Below are 15,642 nucleotides of genomic sequence, written 5' to 3'. Positions count from 1 at the left end.
TCCGGTTTCCTCCCACAAGTCCCGAAAGACGTGCTGTTAAGTGAATTGGACATTCTGAATTCTCCCTCTGTGTACCCGAACAGGCGCCGGAACGTGACGACTAGGGGCTTTTCATTGCAGTAATGTAAGCCTACTTGTGACAATAAAGATTATTACTATTATATCCCCACTCTGTCTCGCTGTCTCTGGGAAATACAGTTCTCTCTCTCTTGCCATATACATCCGCACTGCTCTCGGAGACCTGGGAAGACCTATTCTCTCTCGCTGCCGTGTGTATTCCAATTGCTCACTGACTCTGGGAAGTCCCACTCTCTCTCACCGATGTTTATGTAATTCACATTACCATGGTGATGGGCTTTGAGATGGGAAGGGTACAGAGGAATCTATTGTGAAATGAGGTTACAGGTTTTGCTAAACTGTCACTGAATATCGCAGGCAGGTGCATTAGTCTGCCAGGGTATGGAAGGAGAGCGGCTGGAGATAAAAATCTCGATGGATCACATCCCTGGAATGCAGGTGGAAGCCCACGCTCAGACTGAAAAAATCAAATTCATGAGGAGTTTAAATGAAGTCATAAGATTTCCCTAGTTTGCGCCAGAAAAAGAACCTTCAGTAATACTCAAATACAATATATGAAAAACAGTTCTGGAGTTAGACGTTACCAGGCTGAGAAAAGAAAAGAAGGGCAATAAATTCACGCGATGAATCCAAAAGGATTATTTTGGGCTGATTCTGGCAGAACTGAATGTCCACTTAAAGGACAGTGTAACATATCCCCATGAAGTGTGGCTTTTCGCTTGTGCTAAAACTAAGAATGGGAACTATTCTGTGGTTTAAAGCCTAATAATGTTTATTCAATGGTGCTTTTAATCTTTTGTTCCAGTAACATCTTAAAAACTGAAATGTTGTTGTATCATCCTTTCAGTTACTAACTGGAAATTCAAATTTATGATGACTATCATAGAATTTACGGTGCAGAAGGAGGCCATTCAGCCCATCGAGTCTGCACCGGCTCTTGGAAAGAGCACCCCACCCAAGATCAACACCTCCACCCTATCCCCATAACCCAGTAACCCCACCCAACACTAAGGGCAATTTATCATGGCCAATCCACCTAACCTGCACATCCTTGGACTGTGGGAGGAAACCGGAGCACCCAGAGGAAACCCACGCAGACACGGGGAGGATGTGCAGACTCCACACAGACAGTGACCCAAGCTGGAATCGAACATGGGACCAATAGGCCAATAAGACAGGACACGACCAATGGGCATTCAAGACACACCCAGAGGTGACACTACCACAGGGGGGCATTACACCAACCCATATAAAAGGACACAGCACACATGCTCAGTCTCTTTCCAGTGGAGACACTTAGTGAGTACAGACATGGTTGATTGAAACACATCGCACCCACCACGTGGATTGTAGCAGACTGGCTAGTTAGTCTGAGTAGCTATAGCAGGATTAACAGGAGAGTCGAATCCAAGTAGGAGAATTGTTAATAGTTTAATAAACGCGTTAAAGCTATCTCCAAGTCTGAACCTTCCTTTGTCAGAGTGCACATCAAGAGCATAACAAAACTCTGTTCCACCTGCCCAAGCCCCTCTGAAACAGTATAAAATCCATAACTTTTCTCCCTCTCTTTAGCCCTGAGGAAGAGTCAAATTGACTTGAAACATTATCTCTGCTTCTCTCTCCACCGATGCTGCAAGGCCTGCTGAGGTTTTCCAACATTTATTGTTTTATTTCAGATTTTCAGCATCCACAGTATTTTTATTCATTTACACATCTGGTTCACTGATGTCCTTTCGGGAAGGAAATCTGGCATTCATGTGACTCCAGACCCACAGCAATGTGGTTGACTCTTAACTGCTGCCTCGAGGGCAATTAGGGATGGGCAATAAATGCTGGCATTGCCTGCGATGCCCACGTCCCATGAACGAATAAAAAAAAATTCATAGCTGTACCTGACAGAACACTTTGTAGCATCATAGTTCAAGCATCGTTTTGCCGATCCAACTTCACAGCTATATTTTCAAATTTGGTGAAATATCTTCCAACTCTATCCTCTGTAAATCTAGGCACTACAAAAAGATTTTTAGTGAAATCAAATTTCTTGGGGAATGAAACTCATCTCCTGAGCTTTATTTATTTTACGTGCTCCTTGAGTCAGTTCATACCATCGAGCTTCTTTCTCTCTCCGAAGCTCCCTATCTCTTTCTTCATCCCTTTCCTCCCTCGCTAACCTCACTCTCTGAAGTTCAAGTTTAAGCTTTCATATTTCCATTTCTTGCAATCTTTGTTTTTCTTTTTCTTTCACCTCTTTTTCTCATTTTGTTTCCCATTTCCTTCAATCTATCTTTTTCTTTCTCCTTTCTTTCTAGTTCAAGTTTTTTTTCTGTTTCTCTTCCTTTCTTTTTCTTCCAGTGCAAATCTTCTCGCTTTCTTTCAATTTCTCTTTTGCTTTTCCTCTGATCTAAGTCTCTGACTTTCTCTCTCTTTCTATCTCATTCTGTTTTATTTGCAACTGAATTGTTACTCCCTCCAGCTGTGACACTGGTTTCAGGCATCTCCTGTGATTGTAAATGCTGCACAATGATTTCAACCACTTCACCTTCACACGTATTTGCCTCTAACTTTATCTCTTAACTGAATCTTTGTGAGAGTGGTTACGCTGATGCTTGTTGGGGGGTGGTCACACCACTTCTTGTGCGGGGTAATCCTTACCTGGGGAGGTTGTTATTTCTTGCATAATTGGGACGCCCTTTAAAGGCGTCTGGGATGTCGGCCTTGCTGGCTCTATAAGGCCCCACTCTGCCAGAGTGATGGCGCAAACCACACCCTCAGATTCTTTATTCATTATGAATGTCTGGAGTGAAAACTCCGCTGTTTTCAGTCTGAAACTGACACTCTGCCAAATTCTGGGAAAATCCCACCCTATATAAATACTTGGAGCTGTCAATTATTCAAGATGTATTCAAATTTATTCATCCATTCATTTAAAAATGCAGAGAGACAGGAAGCAGGTAACTACATGCCAGTTAGCTTGTCACAGGGAAAATGTTAGAAGCTATTATTAGAAAATAGGAGCAGAAGACCCTTCGAGGCTGCTCCATTGTTCATTATGATCATGGCTGATCATCCAACTCAATAGCCTAATCCCTCTTCCCCATATTCTTTGATCCCCTTCGCCCCAAGTACTATATCTAACTGCTATTACAGATAGTATAGTAGGGCATTTGGAAATATTCAGGGTAATCAGGCAGAGTCAACATGGTTTTGTGAAAAGAAAATAATGTTTAACCAATTTATTGGGGTTCTTTGAGGAAGTAACAAATGTTGTGGATAAAGGAACACCAGTGGATATACTCTATTTAGATTTCCATATACATTTTTTAAAAAATTTGAAAATTTAGTGTACCCAATTCATTTTTTTCCAATTAAGGGGCAATTTAGCGTGTTCAATTAACCTACCTTGCACATCTTTGGGTGGGGGCAAAATCAACGCAAACACGGGGAGAATGTGCAAACTCCACACGGACAGTGACCCAGAGCCGGGATCGAACCTGGGACCTCGGCGGCGTGAGGCAGCAGGGCCAACCCACTGCGCCACCGTGCTGCCCCGATTTCCATATACACTTAAATTTAGCCACATGGTTACTAAATTTGCTGTTGAGACAAAGATAGGTAGCAGAATAAGATATGAAGAGGACATAAGGAGGCTACAAAGAGATGTAGATCGGTTCAGAGAGTGAAGAAAAACCATCTGGGTGTCCTAGATCGGAATATTACCATCTTTTGGCAACGTGTTTGTTCCAGTGAGAATATGGGTGCGAATCCCACTGGTGCCAGTGGCGAGAAATCACACGGAATATTGAGCCTCTTAAACAAAATTTGTTTTAACCATGTGCATCATGCCTCGCTCATGGCAGCCAGCCGCTAATTCGCTCACCCCAGGACATCTTTGCAATCAGTGAGTAGCTCCATCACGCTTCCCCAGCATTTGTTCCAGATCCAGTCTGGGGATGAGGGGGGGGGGGGCGTGGAGAGAGATGGCTGCATTCCCGCAGACATCCTTCCACTAAGGTCACTATCCTTGCCTGAGAGGCTGTGGCAGCCTTAGTGAGTGCCAGCTCGCAGCAGGAGGACAGGACAGCAGCTCTGAGAGAGACATCTCAGAGACCAGCATAGAGGAGACGTCACACCTGTCACCTGCGCTCTCCATCGGTGCACACACTCACACTTACATCTAGTGAGCACCTAACAGCTGATGATCCACAACAGACGGAGGCAGGGACGTCCCAGGTATCTGGTACTCGGAGGGATGCCGGAGGCCAGGACTCTGCTGAGCTCCTGGCTGATGACGTGCCCCTCGGACCGGTTGTCTCTGAGCTGCTGGAGTTGCAAAGGCAGAGTCACGAGCATCAGGATGTGACGACAGCAACCCTCCTGGGACTGCAACGATGACTGGAGGAGTCCCATTGCCTTCTGTTAGAGAAGATGGTGCCGTCCCTCCGACACAATGAGGCCAACACTGAGAGAGTGGTGTCCGCAGGGGACACCATGGTACGGGACATCCACTCGATGGCGGGGAATATCCGCTCCATGGCTCAGCTCATGACCTCCATGGCTGAGGGCATGAGTTCCATGGTGCAGGACTTCAGTGGGAATGCAGTAGTGTCAGCGGCAGAGGATGGCGGGGCTTCTGGATCTCACTCCAGCTGCCCCTCTAACCCATGGAGGATCACAAGGACCCCCGGACACCTAAATAATAATAATCTTTATTGTCACAAGTAGGCATACATTAACACTGCAATGAAGTTACTGTGAAAAGCCACACTCTGGTGCCTGTTCGGTACACAGAGAGAATTCAGAATGTCCAAATTACCGAACAGCACGTCTTTCGGGACTTGTGGGAGGAAACCGGAGCAACCGGAGGAAACCCACGCAGACACGGGGGGAACGTGCAGACTCCGCACAGTGACCCAAGCTGTGAATGGAACCTGGGGCCCTGGCGCTGTGAAGCAACAGTGTTACCCACTGTGCTACCATGCCGCCCACAAAGCAAAGCGGATCAGCAGGATTGCATCTCGGGGACATCCATGCAGGAGACCGTGGGGGTATCAAGCCCATCTGATACCCTTTCCCTGTGACCGACACACCTCCAGCCCCGCACACCAAAGACGGCAGCATAGCAACATCCATGCTGCCTGAAAGAAAGCAGGAACCCTCAAGGTTTAGGAACCCCAGGGGATACGCACCAAGGTCATCTCAGGCATCAGCTGTGGATCCTGGGGATACACCAAACGTAGCGTGAGGTTGAGGAAGGGTAAGAAACTAGAAGCACATAGTGGGCACGGGTGAACATAGGCACTAGTAGATAAAGGTCGCCATTGCAATAGAGCTTTTATTAAACTTCACTTTGTTCACCTGCAGATCCTCCACACTATCATTTCATGGCTCCACAAATAGTCGCGTACACTACCTATTTTCGATTTAGGGATAATAAAACCTTAACATCTTTAAAGAGAGTGGTCCTCCCATGTGAAATTGTAGGAAGGCATAATTTCATTTGCATTAATGTAGCTCAGATGTTATGAGGGTTATTCATGAAGGCTCTGCCTTCTCAACCTTGCCCTCGCCTGAGGTGTGGTGACCCTCAGGTTCAATCACTGCCAGTCAGCTCTCCCCCCTCAAAGGGGAAAGCAACCTATGGTCATCTGGGACTATGGTGACTTTACACTTACAGTTCAGAACGACATACCTTAATTGCTGAGTAAGTTCTCAATGAAAAAAGCGAACATGCGTTTGGACATAGAGAATGACAAAGCATTGTCATTGCAGTAAGGCAATGGCCTTACGGTAAGGCAGTAAAATTACAGTTTACTGAATCCAGACGGTTTGCATCAAGTCTAACTCTGCATCATCAACTTTAAAGGAATTCTGCAATTCTTGCTTCAGCAAGTTGAACTACCTGAACTGTAGATCTTCCATGAAGGAACCTTTGTTGGACTCTGACTTTCTGGCCCATGGCACCTGAACTGGTGTCCATATCTGTGGTGCTTTTAAAAAAGTTATTCATAGTTGTAAAAACTTTGCTTTCCTCTCTTCTTATTGTGTCCCAGTGTGTGTGTGCTGAGATTGCGGCCATTCCCTGGGTTTGAATGTGTGAATAAACTATTCTTCTGATTTAACCCTGGGGCGCCGCTGATTTTTCCCACGTAAAACTCCACGGATCCTCTGGACATAGCCTCAAAATCGGAGAATCCAGCCCGTTGTATTCCATAATTTGTATTGTTACATCTGCCCTGGAGTTCCTAAATTTTTCCTGGTTCTATTTGCTATTTTCAAAGTGACTCCAGTCACATACATCCTGTCACTCTATTTCTTTTATCGCCAGCTTTTAAAAGGATTCGGATAAACACCTGGGAAGTAAAATGTTGAAGACCTGGGGAAAGCTGGAGCTGGAAGTGTGTGCCTGGGGGTGGGTGGTGACGAACTGGGCAGGTTTTTGCACAAGGAGATAAAAGCAAATTACTGCGGATGCTGGAATCTGAAACAGAAACAGAAAATGCTGGGCAATCTCAGCAGGTCTGACAGCGTCTGTGGAGAGAGAAGGGAGCGAACGTTTCGAGCCTGGATGACTCTTTATCAAAGCTCAAAGATGTGGGTACAATTGGATGGCTGAAGTGCTGTGTACCAGCTTCCATATCCACTAGTTATCTGGATCCAAGTGGGGTGAACCTCAATCCCCAATGATGGGCCAGCCACAATACAGTGAGAGCCAGGTGTGTACCGGGCTCCCGAACAGGTGCCGGAATGTGGCGACTAGGGGCTTTTCACAGTAACTTCATTGAAGCCTACTTGTGACAATAAGCGATTATTATTATTTTATTATGGGTCAATCTCCAATTACCCTCCAAAATCAGTCACAAAGGCTAGAATTATTTCGAACCTCTTATTGCTGAATGTGTCATTTTGGAGTTAGCTCAACCAAAAGTCCCTAATCTTCCTCCCTCCTGGCAGGTGCACCGCATAAAATTACACTGAATGTACAGCACGGAAACAAGCCCAACTGCTCTGGACCTGGGGCGAAATTCTCCGTTATCGGCGCAAAGTCCGCCGATCGGCGCAACAAACGGCGCAAATCCGACTTGCGTCACGTCGGAAAAATGGGTCGAAAGTCTCCGGCCCGAAATGGGCGAGCAGCGACGTAACGGGATCCGCGCTTGCGCACGTGGTTCATGCCGTGCAGCGTCATACGCGCCGCACGGCGTGACGGCTCATAAGGCCGCGCTGCTCCCCCCCACCCGACCGGAACACCCGACCGGAACACCCGACTGGATGGCTGGCCGCCGCTCAGCCCCGAGGTTCGAGTCACGGGATGTGGAGGCGCTCCTGGACGCGGTGGAGCAGAGGAGGGACGCCCTGTATCCCGGGCACGGCTGCAGAGTTGCCCCACGCCACAGCCGGCGTCTGTGGAGGGAAGTGGCAGAGGCCGTCACCGCTGCGGCCCTGACACCACGGACAGGCACCCAGTGCCACAAGAAGGTGAACGACCTCGTCAGAGCAGGCAGGGTGAGCCTCCCCATATCCCCCCTCCCACATATCCCCCCTCCCCCATATCCCCCCTCCCCATATCCCCCTCCCCCATATCCCCCATATCCCCCTCCCCCATATCCCCATATCCCCCCTCCCCCATATCCCCCATATCCCCCTCCCCCATAATCCCCATATCCCCCTCCCCCATATCCCCCCTCCCCATATCCCCCACTCCCCCATATCCCCCTCTCCCATAACCCCCCTCCCCATATCCCCCATATCGCCCCTCCCCCATATCCCCCCTCCCCCATTTCCCCCATATCCCCCTCCCCATATCCCCCTCCCCCATATCCCCCCTCCCCCATATCCCCCCTCCCCATATCCCCATATCCCCCTCCCCATATCCCCCCTCCCCATATTCCCCCTCCCCCATATCCCCCCTATCCCCCCTCCCCATATCCCCCTCCCCATTTCCCCCATATCCCCCCTCCCCCATATCCCCCCTCCCCATATCCCCCATATCCCCCCTCCCCCATAACCCCCCTCCCCATATCCCCCATATCCCCCCTCCCCCATATCCCCCCTCCCCATTTCCCTCATATCCCCCTCCCCATATCCCCCATATCCCCCCTCCCCCATATCCCCCCTCCCCCATATCCCCCCTCCCCCATATCCCCCCTCCCCATATCCCCCCTCCCCATATCCCCTCTCCCCCATATCCCCCCTATCCCCCCTCCCCCATATCCCCTCCCCCATTTCCCCCATATCCCCCTCCCACATATCCCCCATATCCCCCCTCCCCCATATCCCCCTCCACCATATCCCCCCTCCCCCATATCCCCCCTCCCCCATATCCCCCATATCCCCCCTCCCCCATCTCCCCCATCTCCCCCATATCCCCAAGTGAATCCAGCCCTAACCTTAACCTCTGCAATGCACGCGCAACCGATGGCGTGCATTCATATACCTGCCTAACAGTGTTGCCTTTTACCCCTGCCACCACCCCCCCCTCCTCCCACCCCCCCACAGGAGAAGCACGCACACAACAATAGGGAGCATGTGAGGACTGGAGGAGGGCCCGCTGATGAGAGGCCACTGACCGTCCACGAGGAAAGGGCCCTGGAACTGGCTGGCGGACCTGAGGACCGGGAGGTTGCTGATGCAGAGGTCGGGGGCGTACTAGCGAGTGAGCCACCGAAAGCCCGTCCCCATATCCCCCCTCCCCCATATCACCTGATCACTGCCTGCGTGTCTAACCATGCATGCTTCATTGTGTATCGCAGGACCAAACGTCCAGGCACCCATCCCCGCAGATGCAGACCGCCCGCAGGATGCCCCTCGGAGGCCACGGGAGATGGAGAGACCCGGACCCTCCGGCATGCGACGCCCGCAGGATGCCCCTCGGAGGCCACGGGAGACAGAGAGACCCGGACCCTCCAGCATGCGACGCCCGCAGGATGCCCCTCGCACACCACGGGAGACGGAGAGACCTGGAGCAACAGGGAGACGACACCCCGTCACGTGCGGGAGCGACCACCCAGCGACGAGGGGGCAGCCACAGGCCCCCGTCACATCCGAGCCAGGACACCACTACCCAGGACACCACTACCCAGGACACCACTACCCGGGACACCACTACCCGGGACAGCACTACCCAGGAAGACGAAATACCGGACAGTGACTCAGAGTGGATGGGTGGAGACGAACCCCCACCCCAAAGTGCCATGGACTCAGAGTGGGACGAAGAGCACGACACAACGCCACTGCTGTCTCCAACACCCTCCACCATCGCAGAAACACTCACCACGGTTGGGCACTTTAGTGATAAGGCGTCTGGTACACTCACTGGTGCGCACAACACAGCCGTCCCGGTACAGCAGGTGGAGGTAGGAGCAGCAGAAGAGCCGGGCGGTTGGAGGGCAGCCCAGGCCAAGCGAACATCTGCCGCCCAGATGGATCCCGGGTTCCTGGAGTTTCCACACCCACACATAGATCCGATGCAACCACTGAACCGGAGACGGGCGAAGAGGGTGACGGCCGGCTTGCGGCGGCTGCAGTTGCAGGTGGAGGAGTCCACCCGCATCCAGGAGCTGGAAGTGGTGCCGGTCATACGTGCCACCCAGGCCGACACCGCACGGGTGGCGTCCGCGGTGGAGGCAATGGGTGCGACGGTGTCAGACATGGGGAACGGTTTGCGAGGCCTGGGGCTTTCCGTACAGGCGGCGTCTGTGGCCCAGGACATGGCTGCCCTCTCACAGGAGGCCATGAGCCAGTGCCAGCGCCAGATGGCAGAGGCGCTCAACACCATAGCCCAGTCTCTGCAGGCCATGGCCCAGTCTCAGCAGGCCATGGCCCAGTCTCTGCAGGCCATCGCTGAGGGCATCGGCGCCAGTGGCCATGTGCGAACCGGCGTCGCACTGTCACAGACAGGGTTTGCCAACCCCCTGGGCTCCATGGCTGCAAACCTGCAGACCCCTGTCGATACCAGCACGGGCCTCCAGGACTGGCAGCGCCAGATGCCGGGGGGGCGTCGGATGGCCAGTCCGTTCGCGTCCCCCACCCATGTAGAGGCCTGGGGGCCATCGGGCACCCCGAGGGAGGAGGAGGTGGTGTGGTCCGTCCCGGGTCCCCCTGTAGGGGAGGTCCGGGAACACCGCGACACCTCGGACTCCCCCCCTTCCGTCCCAGGTGCATCGGGTGGGCAACGGGCAGGACAGGCTGGCAGCTCGCCATCCCAGTCGCCCGGGCCGCAGCCTGGCCCATCTAGGCCAGGACGCCCCAGGAAACGGCCGCCAAAGGGATCCAGTGTCAGAGGGCAGGAATCACAGGAGTCCACCTCCAGTTCTGCTGTACCGTCTGGGGAACCACGTAGACGTAGTCAAACGGCCCGTAAAGCCAAACAATTAGACACTGAGTAAGTTGGCACGGGTGCAGGGCACAGATGAGTTTTAGGGGCTAGGGCACGTGCATGAACTCCTTTGGTTATTAAAGTCAATGTTACACCTACAGAAGCTGCCTTTGTGCTCTGTCCAAAGCGTGCGGGGGTGTCATGTACGTTGAGCGCAAGTGTGTGTGTGAGGGGTGGTCTTACCTCAGCCCCAGGTGAGTCTGCCCCGTTCCCCCTGGGCCGCCATCAACATCCCCCCCGGGCAGAGGACGGGACCGTGCGCTGCAGTGTCACAGCCGCATGCAGGGATGGTCCGGGTGGATGGTGGTACTGTGGCCATGGGTCAGACATAGTCCAACGATGTAGAGCCAGGAGCTCATCGGAGGCGGGTTGTCATCATTCTCCATGGCCTGCGATAGACACGCGTCCACCCGCAACTGTGTGAGCCCGGCCCGTTGTGCCGCAGGTGGATCGGCAATGGGGGGGGGTGGTGTGCATGTGGGTGGGGTGGGTGGGGTTGGGGAGGGGGGGTGAGGGTGCTGGGTGGGTGGATGGGTGGGGGGGTGTGGGTGGTCGGCTGTTGCCATGGTGTGCGGTCTGTGGCCACACTACCCGATTCCCACGCCCATCTAGTCAGTGAAGCGGGCGGCTATCAGTCTGTCCCGTGCCCGCTGGGCCAGCCGGTAACGGTGGACAGCCACCCACCTGTGTCTACCCCGTCTGCCCTGACCATTACCCCCAGCCCCCTCATCTGGGGAGGACTGCGCCTCTTCCTGCTGCTCCTCCACTCCGCCCTCCTCTGCCTACGGCACATCGCCCCTCTGCTGGGCTATGTTGTGCAGGACGCAGCACACCACAATGATGCGGTCGACCCTATCTGACCGATACTGGAGGGCGCCCCCAGAGAGGTCCAGGCACCTGAAACGCATCTTCAGCATGCCAAAGCACCTCTCTATCACTCCCCTTGTCGCTACATGGGCATCATTGTAGCGGTTCTCCACCTCATTGCGTGGCCTCCTTATAGGCGTCATCAGCCACGATCGCAATGGGTAGTCCCTGTCGCCCAGCAACCAGCCCCTCAGCCGGGGGTGGCGTCCCTCGTACATGCCGGGGATGGATGACCGCGACAACACGTATGAGTCGTGTACACTGCCTGGGTAACGGGCGCAGACGTGCAGGATCATCATGCGGTGGTCGCAGACTACCTGTATGTTCATCGAATAGATCCCCTTCCTATTGGTGAACACGGCCCTGTTATCTGCAGGTGGCCGCACGGCGACGTGCATCCCATCAATCGCGCCCTGGACCATGGGGAACCCAGCCACGGCAGAGAAGCCCACGGCCTGGGCATCTTGGCTGGCCCGGTCCACAGGGAAGTGGATGTAGCGGTGCGCCATGGCATATAGGGCATCTGTCACTGCCCGGATGCACCGATGCACCAATGTCTGCGATATGCCGGACAGGTCCCCACTCGGTGCCTCGAATGACCCCGTTGCATAAAAGTTCAGGGCCACCGTAACCTTGACGGACACAGGGAGAGGGTGTCCCCCGCCAGTGCCATGCGGTGACAGGTGTGCCAGCAGGTGGCAGATGTGTGCCACGGTTTCCCGCCTCATCCGGAGTCTCCTCCTGCATTCCCGGTCCGTGAGGTCCTGGTATGACTGCCGGGGCCGGTACACATGGGGCGCCCTCGGGTGCCTCCGTTGCCGTGGGGCCGCGACGTCCTCCTCCCCTCCTTGTCCTGTCGGTCAGGTGTCCCTCCAGCCTGGGCGGCTGCCGCCTGTCCCTCTGCGGCAGCCTGCGCCGCCTCTCTGGCACGCTCCTCCTCCTCCTCCTCCTGCTCATCCAGGGCAACATAGACATTAGCGGCTGGATGATCGGAAAACATGACGGCCTGGTGGGGGGAGGGGAACGACGACATGTCATCATTGCCCATATCCCCTCCTCCCCCCAGCCAGGTGGCATGGACCGCATGGGTCCAACTGTTGGAGGCTGGCACCTGGCCTGGTGGACCAACTCACTTGCCCTCGCATCCCCCTCCCCGGCACGGACCCCCCCCAGCCTCCTCCCTGGCACGGACCCCCCATCCTCCTCCCCGGCACGGACCCCCCATCCCCCTCCCCGGCACGGACCCCCCATCCCCCTTCCCAGCACGGACCCCCCCAACCTCCTCCCCGGCACGGACGCCCCATCCTCCTCCCCGGCACGGACCCCCCATCTCCCTCCCCGGCACGGACCCCCCATCTCCCTCCCCGGCACGGACCCCCCATCCCCCTCCCCGGCACGGACCCCCCAACCTCCTCCCCGGCACGGACCCCCCAACCTCCTCCCCGGCACGGACCCCCCTCCCGGCACTCCCCCGGAGCCCAGCCCACTCTAACCGCCCCCCCCCCCCCCCACCCCCGCCGCACACACACACACACACACACACATCCCGAGACACACCTCTCCCCACACATTCAGACTGCGGCCACGCCATCGCCTGCCCAGAGCCAACCCCCCAGGCCCTCACTCACCTCCACGCTGGTCGGCGTGAACCTGGAGCACAGGGTCACGCCGATGAAAAGGAGGTTTAATTTACGTCGACGTGAACGGTCATCACGTCGACGGGACTTCGGCCCATCCGGACGGGAGAATATCGGCAGGCCCAAAATCGGCTGCCTTGCGCAGACCCGTGACATTCTCCGACGGCAGCGGCGCCATTAACGCCCCACCGACTTTTCTCCCTTCGGAGACTTCGGCAACCGGCGGGGGCGGGATTCACGGCGGCCAACGGCCATTCTCCGGGTCGGAAAATGACGCCCCTGGTGTCTATGTTTCAGAAGCACCTCCTCCCACCTAATTTCAGATCTACTGTTCCTTTCTGCCTCATGCACCACAGAGCTCACCCTTGAACCATCAATGATTGCCCATAGATCTGCAGGAGCATTGCAAGAATCTGACAAACATATCTACATTGCTTCCCACCTTTTCGCCAAATAATTCCCAAGACCATAGACAGGTTCCCCCTGGTATCTGCAGTGAGTGCAGACTCCTGGAGGTGCACAGGCCCTCCCTCCACCCAGTGACACTTGGCAAATGGCAAATTCTTGACAGATCTTGGTGTTTTGCTGTTCGATGACAAGGGCAAATTGCACAGCGAAAGGTTGCAAATAACGAGGAGGTTCCGCAATATGTCCGATTTCACTCTGATTCCCAATTTACACAGGGTGTGATCCCTATTTTTTTCACAAGATTTCAAATCATGCATTCATTAGTGGCTCCCACTTTCTCTGCCACAATGTACAGGAGGCTGTGAATCAAACAATATCATTACCTTAAAAGACATCCTGATGTAATTTCCCAGCAAGCGAGATTAAGGCAGTGGTGACCTGGCTGGGTGGGGTGTTGGCTGCTTTGCTCCTTGCGCAGGATTTGGGGACCGTTGTCAGGACAGAGAGAGCGGTTCAGTCCGGCAGAATATCCAATAGATATTAAACGGGTTGCTCAGCGATCAGTCTGACACTGCACGTCCCCGAGCAGAAACTGACCTTGCGCGTCCCCGCATCGGCCACTTTGTTTTTGGCGGTCTGCGCGCTCACGATGCGCGCCCACGCTGACTCTATCTGAAAAGCCCACAGTTCCTGCATGTGAAGGTGCTATCCAGCCATTGCCACTCTCCCAGGACACTGCCATCTCTCCTTTTCAGCACGATAGCATTGTGGTTAGCACAATTGCTTCACAGCTCCAGGGTCCCAGGTTCGATTCCGGCTTGGGTCACTGTCTGTGCGGAGTCTGCACATTCTCCCCGTGTCTGCGTGGGTTTCCTCCGGGTGCTCCGGTTTCCTCCCACAGTCCAAAGATGTGCAGGTTAGGTGGATTGGCCATGATAAATTGCCCTTAGTGTCCAAAATTGCCCTTAGTGTTGGGTGAGGTTACTGGGTTATGGGGATAGGGTGGAGGTGTTGACCTTGGGTAGGATGCTCTTTCCAAGAGCCGTGCAGACTCGATGGGCCGAATGGCCGCCTTCTGCACTGTAAATTCTATGATAATCTATGATAATCCTAATTTCCCCAATTTGGGGCCCGGGCCACTGAAGGCATGGACCCCCCTAGTGGGACATAGAGTCCCACAGCAAAGAAAAGGCCCTTCAGCGCATCGGGTCTGCGCCAACAACTACCCCCAATTTAATAATAATCTTCACTACCCTCATAAGTAGGCTTACATTAACACTGCAATAATCTCGCGTTAGCCCCACTCACCAGCACTGGTCCCATATCCTTCAATGTGATGGTGTTTCCATTACCCACCCAAGTGCTTTTGTGAGGTTTCCAGCCTCCCCTACCTTCCCAGGCAGTGCATTCCAGATTCTCACCACCCCCTGCCAGAAGGCAGAGAGTAGCAATGGAAGGGTGCTTTTCTGATTGGAGGGCTGTGACCAGTGGTGTTCTGCAGGAATCAGTGCTGGCACCTTTGCTGTTTCTAGTATATATAAATGATTCGGAGGAAAATGTAACTGGTCTGTGATAGACATCAATTCAGACAAGACGCTGAGAAGCAGTGAACCGATGCTTTAATAAGAGAAATATGTGCCGACCTGTATCTCCTCCCGCACTGCAGGGCTGGCCCAGGTCAACAGGCTGTATACCCCCACAGCTGGGCGGAGCCAGAGGCGGAGCCAACAGCAGCACCAATAATAACATTCCAACAGTACAACAGCAACAACCAATAACAGAACAGCAATAACAATAAGTATATACAACAGGGGCGATAACAATACTAATAGAACAGTAGAACATATATACAACAGCCTTATGTAGCTATATGTGGTTCACCACATTCACCCTCGTTAAAAAAAAGTCCGGTGGAGGTGAAAGGGACTCATACGTTCAGTCTCACAGGAGGAAGAATTGTTCGCTGCGAACCCCTCAGCTCCGGCTGCGGCGTGGACACTGCCGTCAAAACCTTCGGCTCCGGGACCACATCGTCCGCACAACAGGGTCCCGGATAGGGTGACATAAGAACATAAGAACATAAGAACTAGGAGCAGGAGTAGGCCATCTGGCCCCTCGAGTCTGCTCCACCATTCAATGAGATCATGGCTGATCTTTTGTGGACTCAGCTCCACTTTCCCGCCCGAACACCATAACCCTTAATCCCTTTATTCTTCAAAAAACTATCTATCTTTATCTTAAAAACATTTAATGAAGGAGCCTCTACTGCTTCACTGG

At 53.8% G+C, this 15,642-nt stretch overlaps 1 protein-coding gene across 7 annotated transcripts in view; it reads right to left on the bottom strand.

Moving 5' to 3' along the window:
* Positions 1-13,971, bottom strand: part of ankrd29 (ankyrin repeat domain 29) — a 127,618-nt gene extending 113,647 nt beyond the window's left edge. For all 7 annotated transcript variants that reach the window (XM_072468525.1, XM_072468529.1, XM_072468530.1 and 4 more), the window contains exon 1: positions 13,749-13,971. In XM_072468525.1, coding sequence (XP_072324626.1) covers positions 13,749-13,760 — 12 coding nt within the window. In that variant the 5' untranslated portion in view covers positions 13,761-13,971. The remainder of the gene's footprint in view (positions 1-13,748) is intronic.
* Positions 13,972-15,642: the final 1,671 nt, after the last annotated feature.

Source organism: Scyliorhinus torazame, chromosome 11, assembly GCF_047496885.1.
Source record: "Scyliorhinus torazame isolate Kashiwa2021f chromosome 11, sScyTor2.1, whole genome shotgun sequence".
In the NCBI taxonomy this organism is placed as follows: Eukaryota; Metazoa; Chordata; class Chondrichthyes; order Carcharhiniformes; family Scyliorhinidae; genus Scyliorhinus; species Scyliorhinus torazame.
The sequence above is the reverse complement of the archived record's forward strand: the minus strand, read 5'-3'. Positions and strand labels throughout refer to the sequence as shown.